Genomic DNA, 17,783 nt, shown 5'->3' with positions numbered 1-17,783 from the left:
GAAAAAGAGAGGCTGGGAGCCAGGCGCCAGTGGCTCACACCTATAATCCTAGCTACTCAGGAGGCTGAGATCCGAGGATCATGGTTTGAAGCCAGCCTGGGCAGGAAAGTCCATGAGACTCTTATCTCCAATGAACCACCAGGAAACTGGAAGTGGCGCTGTGGCTCAAAGTGGTAGAGCATTGGCCTTGAGTGGAAAAGCTCGGGGATAGCGCTCAGGCCCTGAGTTCGATTCCTACACTGACCAGAAAGAAAGAAAGAAAGAAAGAAAGAAAGAGAAAAGAGATGCTGGGGTGTAGCTCAGCGGTAGAGTATCTGCTTAACAGAAGAGGTTCTAGGTTTGATCTTCAGTACAGCAAACAAACAGAGAGGAGGGAAGGAAGGAGGGAAGGAGGAGAAAGGAGACACCGTCTCGCAGATTCCCACGGAGGAAACGCATTTCAGCGAGGGGAGCCACAGGTGGGGGGGGCTCCTCGGGCCCCCGGCCCCCTCGGGTCCCCTCGCTTGTGGTCGAGGCAGCACCGTGGCTCTTCTGCCCGCCGTCATCAGCGTGAGCCATTTCGGCGGGTGGCCCTGACTTCCAGTTTCCCTGCCTTTTGCTCTGCAGCGGCTTTCTCCGGGTGCCAGGGTGGCACCGCCTGCCGGCAGTGGCCGGAAGCTCCAGGGACTGCCTGCCCCCTCCCACGGCCACCCGAGAGCATGGTGAGCTTCACGGCAGCCCCACTATGCCCGTCATCCCCGCCCCCCCATCTCACCTTGCTGCCCCTCCATGCTTCTGTGTGACCTGTTCACCCAGGCGCAAACAAAGTCCATCCTATCCCCTTGCTTTACTGGCTCCCAGCCTGCCTCCCCACCCCAAGTCACCCTCTTCTCGGATCTCTGACTCTGCATGTGTACGGTAGGGGGGTCCTAGGGCTTGAACTCAGGGCCTGGGTGCTGTCCCTGAGCTTTTGTGCTCAAGGCTAGCGCTCTACCATGTGAGCCGCAGCTCAGTTTCTGGCTTTTTGGTAGTTTCTTGGAGACAAGTGTCTTGTGGAGTTTTTTGGCCTAGGCTGGTTTTGAACCATGACCCTCTGATCTTAGCCTCCTGAGTAGGAAGGATTACAGGCTCCAGCCACCGGTGTCTGGCTTATCTCTGTTTCCTACAGGGCATGAAGACAAATGAGTGAGTATTCTCTGGAGCAGAGAGCGGGGCATCTGGGATTCCAGGGGTCTGCACCCCCATCCTAGCGGGGAGCTCCGCTGGAGGGAACTCTGGGCTGGATCTTCTCAACTCAGGGAGATTCTAGGCCTCACCTGCTGGGCTCCAGTTGAAGCTGAAGCTGAATGGGGCACCCCTCAAAACAAGCAATTTGGGCGTAGGCATTATTTTGAACTAAAGTTCAAAACTCAGAATCAAATGCAGACAGTTCTCTGGCCTTCCTTTATCTCCTTCCCCCCAAAAGCAGGGCATACATCTCCCTTAGCAGAGGGGATACCCCTCCTCGTCCCGCAACCGAAGAGTGACCCTCATCCTCAGAGATGGAGATGTGACAGCAAGCTGAACCCGCATAAATTACCTGAGAACACAAGGCCCCAAACCTGTGTCTATTCCTCTGGCTTCTTACACCTTGAAGACTGACCAGCTCTTTCCTTTCTTAGCAAAGTACATAAAATCCCAAGTCTAACTCCTTTATAAGAAATTATTATTTTTGCATTTCACTTCCTTTCTGGGAACTCCTGGTTCCACGTGCCTTTTATTGATCTACTTTCGTGACTTTAACTTCCAGCCCCCTCCCTGCCCCCCAGCTCTGAACCTAAGAAAAAGAAGAAGAGTCCCCGATGGAATCAGGGCAAGCAAGTAGAGCTATCTAATCTCTACAAGCTTGAAACCACAAAGCTTATTCGCCCAGCCCACGTGACAGCAGAGCATGTCTGAAATGTAGAGAAATGTGACCCCCAAGTCGCCCAGCTAGGTGTTGCTGAAAGCGAGAGTTAGTCACGACCCAGGGGCCCCTGGGCGAGATCTTGGCCCACCAGGCAGGACACTGTGCCTCAGACCCCCAGTCCCTCCTCAGTTCGACAACCTGTCCCTTGTCGGGGTCTCTAGCCCCCCGCGGTCTCCCGACCTGCAGTAGCGATGGGAAAACACGCCCCGACCGGGCGAGCCAAGAAGAGGAAAGGTCAATGGACTGCCCGCACCCAGCCCTCCGTCACCGGAGGACAAACAGACGGCCCGGGAGCTAAGTCAGTGCAAAGTCTCATTTATTGCGGTAGATCCTTCTATTAAATAAGGCACAGGAGCCAATCAGGTCAAAGATCGGCAGGAAGGGGCGGGGTGTACGTGCACCTATCTAGGGACTGTGAGGAGGCCCGAGCTGTCCGTCAAGGGTGGAGGGCCAAGGGACCAATCCTAAGAGGCGGCCTTATTCTACATCACAGCCCACAGGTCCGCCTCTGGGTTCACCATCAGGCGCCATCTTGGCCATGCGTGGTCCCAAGGCTAGGAGGCGGGGCCAGCTAGAACTGCCTTTCCGGCATAATAGCCACACGTGACCCCGGGGCTGGGACAAAGGCAGGGTCGGCTGGGACTTCCTCTGAGGCAAGGCATCTGGGCCTGCCCCACAGTCCCTGACCCCATGGGAGAGGATTTGCAGAAGGGACCTGATTAGGAATTAACCATCCATCAGAATGCTGTGGGACCTGATCAGTAACCAACAGAAATGCTTCCAAAACGCCTCTTTATAAATATGGGAGCCAATCGGAACATAGCTCAGGGTACTAGAATCCCTGGACTTAGTGGGAGACACTGGGACAGACCCAGAGAGAGACCCACAGAAGAGGATGGAGGCTTGGCAAAGCAGTAGCAGCCGTTCAAGTTACAGTCAGGCTAGATCCGCCTGTTCTGAATAAAGCTCTTCACTATCGTCCTCCACTGTCCTGGACTTCATCTTTGAACTCCTAAGTTATGAACCCAGGGATACACAGTCGGGGTGGGGGGGGGCAGTAGCAACTGTTCTGGCTGGCAGTGGAGCTACATATGACACTGGCAGGCCTTGTCTGCCACTGAGCTGGGACACTCAGCAAGTGTTTTCTGCAAGCCCAGTGGTCTCTGCTGGCTGCCGAGCTGACAGGGCGGTGTGGTTTCCGCCCGCCAAAAGCAATGGCAGAAACTTCGGCATGAGTCATCCACCCCAGACAGAAGGCAGATGCTGCTCCTAATGCCTGGTGCTCCCTGTTGGGGGTTGAATTCAGTGCGTCTCTTCATCTATCCACTTTTGGGGAGTCATCCCAGGACACCCCGTCCCCTCCCTTGTAAAGAGGTCGGGCCACAGTCACAGGGTGGGTTTCCCCGGGGAAGACTTTGGGACCCAAACGCCCGGGAGGGCATTGTGCACGTCCTGGAACCACCGCTCTTCTGGAGAGCCCGTGGCCACGTCAAGCAACCACCGGCAAGGGAGCGGCGCAGGGCCCGTCTGGCGGCTCCCCAGCGGCAACCAGGCGCGAGGCTCATCCATTGTGGTGCAAACAGCACTAATTGCTGGAAAGCAGCGAGCTGTCTTAAGTAGGTTAAACATTCTCTCCTGAAATGCTGTTGTGCATTCATTCCAGCAACAAAGCCAGTGGGGCCGGGCACCGTGTGAGCCACCGGGGCTCCGGGGAGGACGGCAGCGTCTTGCTCTTTTGAGTGGGGACCTGCGCAGGTCAGTTGCCATGCACCTGACAACCTGGCTAGCGGGAGCCGTGGTGGGAGGGGGCCCCTCCGATGCCGGGGTCACCGCGTAACGACACATTGGACTAGACTAGGTGGGAGCTGGCATCTCCTCTGCTGCCAGAGAAACCCACGGTTTTTGCCAGCCCGATCCTGCCAACTCTGCTCCTGCTGGGCCCACTTTAGCAAACAGATAAGACTGGGTTTTAATTAGCGCACTAATTGGCTCCATCAGATGGAAGCAGAGAAGAGCGGGCGCCTAGTTTATTTCCTTAAGTGGGTTATGAGACACCCCCATGGCTCTGTTCTGGGGGGGGGGTGCTAACTTTGCTTTGTTGCTGAAACAGTACAGACCAGCTCTGCGCACGTTTCCCGCGCCCCGTCCACGTCCTGGGCCCTGCGCACGAGTCAGCGGAGGCCGAGGACCGGAAGCCCCACTCACACCCGGTAGAGGTCAAAGGTGAGGGCTGGCCAACTGTCCAGGGCAGGGCAATGGAAAGCAGTTCAACATCACCAAAGAGAAAGGGAAGGGGCTGGGACTATGGCCTAGTGGTAGAGCGCCTGCCTTGAATACATGAAGCCCTGGGTTCGATTCCTCAGTACCACATATACAGAAAAGGCTGGAAGTGGCGCTGTGGCTCAAGTGGTAGAGTGCTAGCCTTGAGCAAAAAAGAAGCCAGGGACAGTGCTCAGGCCCTGAGTTCAAGGCCCAGGACTGGCAGAGAGAGAAGGGGGGGGGCAGTGTGCTGGCGGTACAGGGGTGAGGATGCCGGGTGGAAGCCCGAACCATCGGATGGGCACGTCATCTCTATTATGCGGACCCAGTGCTAGCTTCCCCTGTGTGATCCAGACCACAGCATCCCAACTGGACGGCCATCCTATCTTACACGTGAGTGGAAGTGAGTCTGGGTCACCCCACAGCACTTCCTCTCCGCATCTCACTGCCCCCCAAAAGAAGGGCTTTGGCTGGTGTGCCCAAACTCGCTCACACAGCAACGGAGCGCTCCCTAAATATAGTCCTTGTCCCACAGAAGCTACTGGGTTTCACATAGTTGTGTGTGTGTGTGTGTGTGTGTGTGTGTGTGTGTGTGTGTGTGTGTGTACTGGGCTTGAACTCAGAGCCTGGGTGCTGCCGCTTAGCTTTTTCTTTCTACCACTTGAGCCATAGCTCCACTTCTGCCTCATTTTGGTGACGAATGAGAGATAAAGAGTCCGGAGCATTTTCCCGTCCAGGCTATCCAGCCTCCCAAGTAGCTGAAATCCCAGACGTGAGCCACGGGTGTCCCTCTCCCGTAATTCTAAGACTTCGTCCCCACTCCCGGAGGACCCGCAATAGGACACGGCTGCTGGCATGTTGTGTTGCTCTCCTGTTTCGGACGTGTTTGTCAGCATGTGGAAAGTGAAGCAGTTAGTAGAAGGGAGGGTGGAGGGAGGGCTAGGAGGGGGTGGGGTGGGGGGTGGGGTAGGGGGGTGGGGTGGGGTGCGCTTTCAGCTTTCCCCTGGGGATGGGGAGGGAAGGGGTAGCAGTGTAAAGAGAGCAGTTGTGCATCAGAGTCCCTTGCCTTGGAGCATTTCACAGCTGGGTACTGTGTGGTTTGTGGAATCCTCCAGAATGACTGAAAACTAGCATTTGTGCTACAGGCACACTTCCCATTATCTGTGCTGACAAAGTCTCTTCCTTAGCAAAAGCGATTTCCAAAGGGAAATAGAACTTTTCCTCTGGGGGCTGCGGGTGGGGAGGGGGGAGGGGGGCTGCAATCAGGAGATGGTGGGAGGGGGAGGCAGCTGTTTGCATGACAGTGTGGGAACCAGGTCCCACCGGCTCTTTTCTTGCAAATGGTTAAAATGGTCCATTTGAGAGTTTGTGTATTTTACTGCTATTAAAAAAAAAAGGATTCAGTGATATATTTTTAAAAAACATAACTCACGGGGAAAAAAAAGAAGCCAGCTAGAAAGCAAACTACAGTGAGCAAGACCACATTTTTTTTTTATTTTTCATAGTATGGATAGTAAGAAACAAGAAGTAAAGACATCAAAACAGTAACGCGTTGTTTTGGGTGCAAATGGTCTCTACTGCCTTCTCAGGCTCGCTGTTTCCCCAGTTGCATCTGCTACTCTAAATGTTTACGTGTCTTCTTCTAATCGGATCAAATGTAACAGCCACACTGGTGGCTCAGGCCTGTCATCCTAGCGACTCGGGAGGCTGAGATCTGAGGAGTGAAGTTCAAAGCCAGCCAGTGTGGAAAAAAAATCCATCTCCAGAAGCCTGAAGTACAAGGTGTGGCTCAAGCGACAGAGCACTAGACGCGAGCAGGGGCAACCGAGAGGCACGAGAGACCAAAGACCAGACACGACGAGAGAAAGAGCATATCCCCAGCGCGCGCTCACTGCGAACGTAGCCCGGATCGCGTAGCCGATGTGTTCGGTCTTCTGTCTTACCGTGCTCTTTCTTTTCTGTAGACAGGCAGCCCTTTAGGTGAGCGTGCTCTGATTCCCCCCTCACGCCCCATTCACCCCAGCTGGGGGCTGGGCAGAGGAGGTGGGCTTAGCAAGCAAAAGAGCCACCGAAAGAACCAGAAAGCTGTTTCTCGATTCCACCCAGGAAGTGAAGTACTCGCTGCCAGGGACCGTCCATGACCCGCGGATTGGATTTTGTTACAAAAGCCTTTTATTTTTCCTTCTTGGTTTGGTGGTGTTTTTTTTTTTTTTTTAAGCATTCACTCAATGAATTGTGATTCAAAGGGAGGCCGAGTGAAGGCCGCTCTCTTCTGATCTGTGGGTTAAAGACTGCCAGGGGACGTTTCCACACGATTTCAGGCCGCAGAGCTCAGGAACAGAAAGACCGTCCCCCTTCTCTACTCTCCCTGTTACTGCTCAGGTCTCCTCCAGGGGGCGCTAAGGTTCGGGCAATGCATGCCCAGAGCCTGAAGTTGTTCTCGGCATTGAGTCTGGGGAGCCAAAGGCCCCTTGTCCCCCCTCAGTTGTACGCCTGGGGGGTGGGGGAGGGTGAGACTGAGAGTGTATATGTGTGTGTACGCATGCACGCGCTTGTGCACGTGCACACACGTGTGAGGGCGGGACCTGTCACTTGTGGGTATGGCAAGGGTAGGCAGACCTGTGGGCAGAGGCGGCATGGGGGGGGTCATGAGGTGTGTCCAGTTGGAGGGGGGGCAGCATGAGGGGGGCGGAGCAGGGTGGAGCTTCCAAGGGGTGGAAGGGGGTGCTGGCGGTCACAAGACTTGTCTCTGAGCCTCTCTCCTTTCCTCTGAAGGCCTGGGAGGCCCGTGGGCTGAGCGAGGGCCGGGCTGGGGCCCGCATCGCCTCCCCTGCGGCCCGCCCCCCCCCCCCCCCCGCCTCGTGAGGGCCCCTGAGCACCTTCTCCGTGTCATTCCAAACTCAGGACCCGACTTGGCCGTGACCTTGAACAAGCGGGTCAGGCAGAGTTCACCTTCGGGCCCTCCTCTGTGGCCCCGGGGTCGATCACCACACACCATCACGGGGTAGAGGTGAGGATCTACACCACAGGTGTCGTTTGGGAGGTGTGCAACAAACGGGACCTGGTCAGGCCTTGGTGGCTCATGCCGGTCATCCTAGCGACTCAGGAAGCTGAGGACCAAGGTTCAAAGCCAGCCCAGACAAGAAAGGCAGGGCGAATGATATCTCCAATTAACTGGCGAAACGCTGGAAGTAGAGCTGTGGCTCAAGTGGTAGAGTGCTAGGCTTGAGTGCAAAAGCCCAGGCCCAATACTGGTATGCATACGTGCGTGTGTGCACACACACACTATATATATGTACACACACACGTATATATATATATATAATTACTGGCAATTATTCAAATAAACAGGTGTTGGTTTTAGGTTTTTGTTGTTGCTGTCGGTCACGGGGCTTGAACTCAGGGCCCGGGTGCTGTCCTTGAGCGGCTTCTGCTCCAAGCAGGGCAGTGATGCACAGAGCCCCTGCGGAGAACCTTCCTCGTTGGTATAACACGCACGTCCCCACCTCCTCCTCAGATACAAAATACAACTGAGACTCCATGGCGGTTTCGTTTTTGTTTTATTTTGACCCGCATCTCACTTTTCAAAGGCCCAGAGGCTGGGAGCGCTTTGAGGAGATTTTCCTTGCAGGGAGCCTTTCTTCTGAGCTCCCCAGCTCTCCCGAGCGAGCGCCCTCCCCGCTTCCCCCTGCTGTGTCTCTCTTCTTTCTCCACAGCCTCCCACCTGCCGGCGGGGCGGGTGGCTCCCGGCTGGGGCGGCAGCTCCAGGGCACCCCGAGGCGTCCCCCGGGCCCTCCTAGGTAAGGCCGACAGAGGCAGGAAGAGCCGGGTGCCTCCCTCTCGGGCTGGGCTGCGATGCAGCCCGAGTTACCGGCCCCAGCCAGGAGGGCAGAAGGAAACCCTCGCTAGCAAACCCTCCCAAGTCTCCAGAGACTTCCAAACACGGTGAAGCCCCCACCTCACCCCAGCCAGGAAATCCCACCCCACCCCTCGGGGAAGGGAGGTAGGTCCAAGGACGTGGACCATCGCCTTTGGATTTCTTTTTGACGCGAAGGAAGAACCTCTCCCTCTCCCGCCAGCTTTAGGCTTCTCACCTGGGGCTGTGAAATGGAGGTGTTGTCAAGCGAAGTGATCTCTATGTGTGAACCCAGTGTGGGGTATAAAAGCAAGGACCCGTGGCATGCTGAGCCTTGTCTGGGATCCCCCACGGGGACAGACACCTGGAGTTCCCCCCCCCGCCCCCCTCCCAGCCTAGCCTGAACTTCTTCATTTCCACGGGCAGCTGGGTGCCCGCCATCAGAGAAGCGTCCAAGCCCCAGGCCCAGGGCTCTGTGCTTTGTGTCCACGTTCAGTGTTTGCCCAGGAGCAGATCTAGGCTGGGCTCTTGTAAATATTGATGGAAGCCCCGGAGAGGAACAAGAAAACAAAGGACCTTTTATTTATGAGAGAAGAAAGAAACCAACGAGGAAAACAAAATAAAACAAAACAAAACAAAACAAAAAAAAAACCCCACCGGCTCCGCAGGAGGGAGGGGAATGTTTAAATAAACCGTGAGGCGTTCACTCTGCGCGGAACAGCGAGCGAGTCTTGAAATGATGTTTACGGAGGGTTTGTAATAACACAGGAAGATGCTTATTCTAAAATGCTACGTGAGGAAAAGAGGCAGCTGGGTTCTGTACACTCAGCATAATCACATCCCGGCCCCAAAAAAATAAATAAATAAATAAAGCAAAATCAAGCCAAACAAAAACCACACAGAGAAGAAAAAGACCGGCGAGATCCGTACCGCAGCAGGGGAGTTCGGGTGGCAAAATTGAGATTTTTTTTTTTAATATACTTCTCTATTTTCCAATTCTTTTTTTTTTTTTTAATGGCTATTGCTTGCTTACACTGGAAAGCAAACCAAACTTTCTTTCCCCCCCCCCCCCCCTCCAATCCTCCCAAAGAAGAAAGAACTTACTGGAGAAGCAAGGCGGATGACCACGGAAAGAGGAGTGACACAAAGGGCTGATAGCAAGATGTCCAAGGCCCCAGGGCCATTACACACGACCCAGTGGAAGCTGCCCTGATTGTAAAACATCCACCCAGGCACACCTTGCCCTAGCATTCGCCTGCCCGAACCCCTGTCCTGTCATTACCTTGGTACCCCTGCAGCCCGGCTGGCTGGCTTTCCTCCTTCCTCTTCTCCTTTTTCTTGACTGTGTCAGTACTTAGGCTTGAACTTGGGGCCTGGGCACGACCCCTTGGCTTTTCCACTCAGGCCTGGCACTCCACCACTTGAGTCATACATACCTCCACTTCCGGCTTTTTGTGGGTTGATTGGAATAGGGGTCTCATGGGCTTATCTGTCTGGCCTGGCTTTGAACTGGGATCCTCAGAGCTCAGCCTCCTGAGTAGCCAGGATGACAGCTGTGAGCCGCGGGCCTTCCGTGTTCATTTCTTTCGTTCTGTGCTTGCTTTACGACAGCGTCGGCTCGTGTCCGCTCGCACGTGGGCTCCACAGGGGCCGAGATCAGCTGCTTGTGAGCGGGGCCCCGCCCAAACCCTCCGCAGGGCTTTCCGGTCTTGGTGGTGGACTTGCCTCCTGCCTGGCTCCTTGGGCCTGGGCCTGCCCCCCCGCCCCCCCTGCCCCCAGTTCCCACATGGGGTCACCTCCGCATCTCTCCCCAGCCTGGCTCCACAATACCTGTGGCTCCGTTTCGTGCTGACCCTGAAGCCATCTCCCCCTCCCCCCGAGGCTCCGTGGCCTTCCTGTCCTGGCACTGACCATGGCCTGGGCTGGGGAGGGCAGTTTCTCTCCACAAAGCCAGCCGTGGTCCAGGCTGGCTTCCCTTCCCAATTTCTGATGTAGGAATAAAGTCAGCCCGCCTTCGCTTCCCAGGCTCTCAGCCAGGAATGAGGGCCTCCCTCTCTTCTCCACGCCTGATTCCTTCCCATTCTTTGTTCTAATCCCCCATCTTCCAAAATGTCCCCCACCCCCGCCCTGGCCATCTCGGCCCCTGCACCGGGGCGAACACCAGCTCCTGCCGGGGCCGGCTGGGACTCGGGAAGCACCTCACTGGCACCGAGCACTTGACGTCTTCTGACTCATCCGGCCCTGCCCCCTGGCCCCCTACATTCTACCGGGGACCCCCAGTGTCACTGCTCAACGGTCGGCGCCTGTGGCTCTCTCACAGATGGAACAAGGACTCCCCGTCCTCATTCCTGGGAGAACAGGCTCCCCCTCAGGTTGGGTCACCCCTGCTTCAGAATTCACCAACCCCCCCCCCCCCGGGGAAGGGGACCCAGCGTCTGGAGGCACCGGATGCTGCGCCCTGTTTGCTGGCCCTCAGTGCCTGCGAGGACCTGCACACACATGCACATGCATGCACACACACACACACACACACACAGCACCCCTCGCTGACTGCGAGTGGCTACCTGGCTGTCGGGGTTCCCTGGGTTCTGTGATCCAGGACAGCTGGGGTCCGAGGCTGGCGGGCCTGGGAGGAAGGGGGTGGAGGACCCTCATCCTCTCCTCCCTCTCCCATCTTTCTAGACTCAGCTGCAGTCTCCACGGAGCCCTTGTTAGAATGGATGCCTCTCTTCCTTCTGGTAGAGTTCCAGGGAACCGAACGAGGCAAGGAGCTCTGGTGAGTTTACTTTGCAAGCAAAAAGCCCTTGTGGGCTCCCCCCCCCACACCCTGTCTACTTCTGAGACCCCCTCTCCTTCTGTCTGAACCCCTGGGGTGCCCCGGCCTCTCCCCAGCCATGCCAGAACCACCTTCACACACACACACACACACACACACACACACACACACTCTATTATTTTTAACTTTAATTATTGTTTTGTGCCAGCACCAGGACTTTACTCAAGGCTAGCACTCTACCACTTGGGCCACGGCGCCACTTCTGGCTTTCCGGTGGCTCATTGGAGGCAAGAGTCTCGCAGACGCTCCTGCCTGGGCTCACTCCGATCCTTGATCCCCAGCTCTCAGCCTCCGGAGTAGCCGGGATGACAGGTGGGAGCCACCAGTGACTCCCCCGGCTACCCCTTCCCATTTCCATCTGAGATGTTCCTCGTCTGAAACCCAGCACCCCGTGACCGAGGTGGGGTGACTATTCCTCTCTCGGTGGACAAATTCCTGAAATGACCAGGGAGTGATGGCAAGGCCCGGGGGTGAGCGCCGACTCCCCTCTTTCGTGAGAAGCCCAGCAGGGAGGGGCAGCTAGACCGCGGTCTGAGGCGCGTGGGGGGCTGGCAAGGTCAGGACGGTGGGCAGGAGGATGCCCTGCGGGTCTGGGAAGGCCTGCAGCTCCCGGGGCACAAACCTGGGCGCGACGTGGTCGGCCAGGAAGCAGAGCACCCCCCGGCGGCCGACGCAGTAGATGCGCTCGCCCACCACCGCGCACCGGAAGGCGGCCGGGTCCGGGGTCCGGTAGGACGCGCACTCGTACCACAGGCGGGTGCTGGCGCTGCACCGGTACACGCTGATGCCCAGGCCGCGGTGGAAGTCGAAGCGGTAGAGGAAGCCGTCCACGGCCGCCATCTCGGCCGTGCGGTCCCGGCCGCCCCCCGCGGGGCCGGCCCGCCAGCGCTGCTCCCGCGCCGAGAAGCGGAGCAGCAGGTACCGCAGGCTGCCGCCCGTGAGGAAGATCTCCCGGCCGCACGCGGTGCCCGTGTGCGCCAGGGCGAACGTGTCGCTGGGCAGCGGAGGGGCGAAGGTCCAGCGGTCCAGCCGGGGGTCGTAGCGCTCCACCGTGCTCAGGCACTCGCCCCCGATGGCGTACAGGTGCCCGTCCAGGGCCACCAGCCTGCAGCGGGGCCGCGCCTGGTTCAGGGGGCCGGCCTCGCTCCAGATGCCCGTCAGGGGGTTGTAACAGAAGACGCGGTTGGAGGGCGCCGGCCCTCGGCACCCGGACACCACGAACAGGTAATTGAAGAGGCTACACACGGCGCAGCCCCGGGACACGGCCTCGGGGGGCAGCCGGGCCAGGGGGTGCCAGGCGTCGGCCGCGTCGTCGTAGGAGAAGAGGCGGCCGCTGTCCTCCTGGGGACACACGTCCGCCACCACCAGGCACCGGCGGCCCCGGAGACGGCGCTGCAGGATGAGCTCCCGCTCGGCCCCGCTCAGCTGCCCGTAGATGTGCGGGCTGCGCAGCACGTGGAGGTAGTTGTCGCTCATGACCTTGAACGCCGCCTCCTTCAGGGCCTCCGAGTTCTGCCGCTTGGCCAACGCCAGCACCTCGGAGCAATTCCCCAGATCCAGGCGGACCTGTGGGGCCGAGGCGGCGCCCAGCGGCACGTGGACGAAGTTGGTCCCGGCCACGAGCCTCACGGGGGAGTCTCCGTCGCTCCCGGCTGGGCTGGCCGGGGGACTTGGGTCCTGGGGGGCTCCGGTGGGGATCCCGAAGCTGTCGGGCTGGAGCTGGAGTTCTGGGTTGTCTGCGATCTGCAGGAGACTCACCTTCCGGCCGAAGCCTCGGACGGAGGAGGAGGCCGAGGCCCCCGGCGCGTCCTCCCTGGGGGCGGCTTGGGCCTCGGTGCCCAGGGGCCCTGGTGCTGGTCCAGGGGCTGGAGCTCCGGGCGGGGCTGCTGTGCTGGGGGCCGGCCTGGACACAGCCTGGGACGTAGACTGGACGTAGTAGTCGTATATCTTGCCCCTCAGCGGGGGCCCCTTGCCCTCCGCCTCCAGGATGAGGCTATCCTGAACTCGGACCCGGGCCGTGGACGAGAAGGTGTAGGAGGCGTCGGTGGCTCCCTCGGGGTGGTGGACGGCCAGTGCCATGTCCGAGTCAGCCTGGAGGGTCCCGGGCTCTGTCCTGCTGGCGCCGGTCACACGGGTGAAGACCCAGGCCTGGTCCATGTCACCGCACTCGGCCGTGGGGGCCATCCAGCGGCTGGGGGGCCCCAGCTCCGCTGCTTCCGGTGGCTCCCGGCACTCCCCATGCAGCCACGGAACGGGCTCTCCACCCCCGGTCACCGTCCGGTCAGCTGCAGACTTTGTGGGTTCACTGCCCAGATAGGGGTGGTGGAGAAGGCTGGGCTTCCCGCCAGCAGCTGTTCCGGGTTCCTTAGTGCAACAGGAGGGAGGCACCTGTTCAGAACTGGGGTGCTGTCCGTCCCCCTCCTCCTCCTCCTCCTCCTCCATCTCCTCCTCCTCCTCCTCCTCCTCCTCCTCCTCCTCCATCTCCTCCTCCTCCTCCTCCTCCTCCTCCTCCTCCTCCTCCTCCTCCTCTTCCTCCTCCTCCTCCTCCTCGCTTCTCCTCTCAGGGCACAGGCCTCTGGAAGTGGCTCCCACAGCCAGGACATGGGGGTGTCCCCGATCTTCTGAACTGCAGTCCAGGGCAGCTCCTGCCTCTTTGCTGGCCCGCCGGCATCTCAGCCTCCGCCGTGGGGGCCCTGGGGGGGAAGGCTCCCGGAGGGCAGGCTGCCCTGAGCCCTCCACTTCCTCCTTGGCCTTGGCCTGGGCGCTCCCACCCCCCGGTGGGGCCGGGGCAGGCCTAGACTTGTACAGCCGATAGGCCGCCGTCAGCAGGAGCAGCGCCGCGGCGGACAGCAGCACCCTGCTGGTGAGCGGCATGTCCAAATGGCTGTCCTGGGCCCGGGCTCCGGGCTCCGGAGGGGAGCATGCTGCTCAGGCCGAGGAATGTCAAGAATCCGATTAATGATTGCCCAATGGGGAGCAGCTCCCAGAGCCTGCCAGCTGCGTGGAAGGGAAGCCCGGGCTGGCTTGGGCTGGCCAGCTGAGGAGTGGAGCAAAGGTGACTTTGAGCTGGGGTGAGGGATGGCAGCTCTCAGGGGACGGCCTCCTTCCGTCCTTCCTAGGGGGATGGAAAGTTCTGCCCAGGGCTGAGCTGGAGTGGCCAGGGGCAGCTGTAGGGGCCGCTAGGGGTGTCCAGCTGCGGCTAGAAGAGGTGGGGGGGGGGCTCTCAAGTCACACAGCCTCCCCGTTGCCAGGAAATGCACGGCTGTTCTTTGTGGGTGCTTTGTTTTCTCTTGCAAATCCACCTGCCGGGCTGCCTGGCCTGGCAAGCTTGGGCGTGGCGGGCCGTGGGCCCGGTGGAGCCATCGCAGGTGTTGGGGGGAGGATGGGTCTCGGCCTCACAGAAGGCATTGAATAGGGAAGCTGCAGGTGGGAGGCTGGGCTGCCCTCCCTCTCCCCCCCCCCCCCCCCCGCAGCCGCTACCACCCCTGCCGCCCTTCCCCGAGTATCACGCTTCAGAGAAGCCAACCCAGCTTCTCACGCTGACACGGTCTGAGGGAAGACGGTGTGTTACGGCCTACACAGGGGCAAGGCGCAGGGTCCGCCACCCCGCCCCATGGGACAACCTGACAGGGCGAGAGGCAGAAGTGGGCACCCCAGCCTGGCCCCCGCAGCCCACTCACTCAAGCCCCAGACGGCCGGGGCTGTGGGCCCTGGACCCAAGCTCCCTAGCTCTCTGCCACTTATGGGCTGTGTGGCACTAGGCCAGTGCTTTTGCCTCTCTGGGCCATATCTCAATCTGAAAGTGGGGGAAACAGGCCCTGGGCCTCACCAGACACAGTGGTTTAACACGCAAAGCATCGCGCTCAGGGAAACCATGCTGCTCCGCCTCTGACTGTGTAAGGGTTCCGCCCCCCCCGCCCCCCATACAGGGGTCTCTAACTCTCACTGCCCTCAGCTTGGCAGGTAAGGGACCCCCATGCCCCTGGCCCCCTGGCCCAGTACAGGGAGAGGCTGGCCCTGCGGCCCGGGGTCTCAGCGCCAAGGTGCGCGTCTGGGTGGTCTCTCCCTCCACCTCTGAATCCTGCCAAGGAGGCAGCAGGGACTTAGCTCGGAGGGCTTGGAGAAGCTCCTCCCTCCATACTCTGACTACCGAGGTGCCAGCCTCAGTTTACCCTTTCGAATCCGCTTCCCGGATGCTACTTAGTGTGCTGGGCTTTGCTGGCTTAGGGGCCCAGGCGCTCCCTTGTCCTTCCTAGTGGCCCCCAACCGTTAAAATTCCTCCAAAGCCAGCCCCCCTCCCCCCCCACCGGGCCTCTGTCCCAGAACCTCCATCCCCCCAGACCAGCTCTCCATCCAGATCCTTCTCCTCCTTACTCACACCTTCATCCCTGAGGAGACACTGTCCTCAGCGTCTCTCTGTCCTCGGCTGGGGCCCCGGGGCCCCGAGGGCGGTGACTGAGCGGCCACGCTCTGACCCCTGAGGCTGACGAGGGACCCCGGTGTTCACAGGCGGGGCAGTGTCCGGCGTGGACGGAGCCCGGGGCAGAGGGAAGCTGGGGCCTGGGGGTGGGGGGGTGGGGGGTGTGGGGAAGGGTCATGGCCGCTCACAGCTCCCCCCCACACACACACTTGGCGACGCAGCACAGGTGTCCTCACTTCTCGGCCCTCCTGTGCCCCTCCAGTTTGCCCACTTGAACACTCTTGAGTTCTCCAGCTCGAAGGCGTCCACCCGCGTGTGTGACTCTCGCGAAAGCCAGCCTCGGAGGCTGGGCCTGCCGCGACCCGCGAGTGGCGGACCCTTTGCCCCTCTTTCTGTGCATCAGGACCGACCGAAACAGCGATTGTCACTCTGAGAGGTTCAAGGATGGGGTTGGGGCGCTGTTGGAAATGTCGTCTCCAAGCTGCCTCCCAAGATCATCCAACCAACCCGCTTTGGGGTGAGTCCCAGGGAACCTCCGTTGTGAAGGCAGCTTGGGAGCCTTTAGAGGGCTTCAGAATGAAAAGTCAGTTGGCTTTTTCTGCCGCTGGCTGTAAATTCCTGTTCAGCCTGGGGTTGGGGTGGCCGGGGTGGGCAGGGGGGTGGGGGGTTGCTTCCCACCAAGGGAGTGAAGCCCGGCGCTGTGTTCCCAGCCACCTGCAGAGGGCGCTGTTGACCCTGCTCCCGTTTCCCGGGGCCGAGAAGGCGGCGGCGGCTGGCAGGTGTGGGTTCCTAACCACGGTTCTCGGCCCTGGTCTGGGTGGGGACAGAGCCGGGATGAGGAAGACAATGGGAGGGAGAACATGGGAAAGCCCAGAGGCCTCCGGATGGGGACTGGGCGGGCAGGAAGCAGGCAGCGCTGATTTGAGTCCTGGCCTGGCACTTGGGTGGCCATGACTTTGCCTGGTGTCGGTCAGGAGGGGCCTTTGCCAATCAGCCAGCCACGGGGTTCCCCCCCCCACCCCCCGCCAGACCCGCTGCACCTGCCCTCCTGCCAGCCCCAGCCCTCAGAGGCGCCCCCAACGGGAGTGGAAACACACGCGTTGTTGTTACCAGGGTAGGAGGATCCATCAAGTCAGGGGACAAGAAAGACTTTATCCCCAGGAAAGAAGAAGGCAGCCAGGAGGTATGGTGGGGGGGGGGGGGTGTCTTTATTGTGTTTTGGGAGGGGACTGGCAGAGGCAGGGTGAGCAGCTTTAGGGTGACTTCAGTGGGCCTGTGGTTGTATTTATGTGTCCAGTACCTGGGCTTGGGGTGGGGACCAGGGCAGGGCGTTGGCCTAGGTGGTTGGGGTTTCGTTTGGGATGGGTTGGTTTGTCCATGAGAGACTCCTGGTGACCTCTGGCTGTGTCTAGACTCCCCTGGGGCCCCATCTGAAGCGAGAGGAGCAGGAACTCTGGGTGCAAGAGGAAGCCGTGACCTCGCAGAGCGTCAGGAACGGGGTTCGGCTCCACGCTGAGGTCTAACTCCATCTGCAGGTGAATGTCACACAGGAATCCCATAGATTACCCCCCCTCCACCACCCCACCACCACCACCCCGGTCTCTGGAGAATGTGAAGTGAACAAACGGAGACAGCAGCGAAATTCAAAGATAATTGGAAGACGATATCGGTCTCTGCGGAAGTGCCCGCTGGCTGGTCTCCCCGCGTGTCAGGGTGAATGGAGAGCCCCCCCCCCCTCGCGGGCTGGGGGAGGGGCCGTGCGTGCCATGCAAACCCACAGGCTCGTCTCAGAACCAGTAGCTTTGCATTCCACCCAGCCCGGGAGCCCGCCCTGTGGGTGTGGGGCCACCCAGGTCTGTTTTCCACGGCCAAAGGTGACAGGGGAGGCCCTGTGAGTGAGTGGAATCCTGGGAAGGGGGTGTGGGCCCTTGTGGAGGAGAAGGGTGGGTAGAGAGGGGCGAAGAGAAGACCATGGAGCTGGGGAGCATTTTCACACACACACACACACACACACACACACAGCCTAGGACCTATGCACGTGGCTGGGTCTGGCGTAGACTCCACTCGTTCCCTCCTCACACTTGGTTGTTTGGGGGCGTATGGGCACACTTCCTCAGGAGCCCCTCTCCCTCTCCTGATGACCTTGTCTTTGCACCCAGTACTGAGGCTTGAGCTCAGGGCCTGGACCTGGTCTCTGAGCTTTGTTTTTTTGCTCAAGGCCGGCGAGCTACCATTTGAGCCACAGCTCCACTTCGGGCTTTTTGGTGGTTTGTTGGAGATAGGACTCTCATGGACTTTCCTGCCCTGGCTGGCTTTGAACCACGACCCTCAGATCTCAGCCTCCTGAGTAGCTGGGATTACAGGCGTGAGCATCATGCCCGTCCAGATGAACACTTAGACGAGTCATCCCCTCCTCCCCGAGCAGGTTGGCTAGCTACTCCTGTTTACAGAGAGAAGCCCCGCCACAGGCGGCCTTGTCCGAGGT

General features: G+C 59.6%; 1 protein-coding gene across 1 annotated transcript; it reads right to left on the bottom strand.

The window, feature by feature from the left end:
• Positions 1-11,313: 11,313 nt before the first annotated feature.
• Klhdc7a (kelch domain containing 7A) lies at positions 11,314-16,857 on the bottom strand. The gene is made up of 3 exons (XM_048352092.1): positions 16,599-16,857; positions 13,415-13,802; positions 11,314-13,294 (listed from the first exon to the last, which is right to left on the bottom strand). Exons 1-3 carry the CDS (start codon positions 16,855-16,857, stop codon positions 11,398-11,400), a joined length of 2,544 nt encoding a protein of 847 aa, XP_048208049.1. The 3' UTR covers positions 11,314-11,397.
• Positions 16,858-17,783: the final 926 nt, after the last annotated feature.

The sequence above is a fragment of the Perognathus longimembris genome, chromosome 7 (assembly GCF_023159225.1).
Source record: "Perognathus longimembris pacificus isolate PPM17 chromosome 7, ASM2315922v1, whole genome shotgun sequence".
Classification (NCBI taxonomy): Eukaryota; Metazoa; Chordata; class Mammalia; order Rodentia; family Heteromyidae; genus Perognathus; species Perognathus longimembris.
This window is presented reverse-complemented; position numbering and strand designations above follow the sequence as displayed.

Bases quoted from the DNA above. Each gene is read 5' to 3' on its own strand.
- Klhdc7a (XM_048352092.1), bottom strand. From the start codon at position 16,857: ATGGGATTCCTGTGTGACATTCACCTGCAGATGGAGTTAGACCTCAGC. The intron at 13,803-16,598 runs GTACTGGACACA...CGGCCTGAGCAG, and splicing joins GGTCCCCACCCCAAGCCCAG to CATGCTCCCCTCCGGAGCCC. The intron at 13,295-13,414 runs GGAGGAAGAGGA...GGAGGAGGAGGG, and splicing joins AGAAGCGAGGAGGAGGAGGA to GGACGGACAGCACCCCAGTT.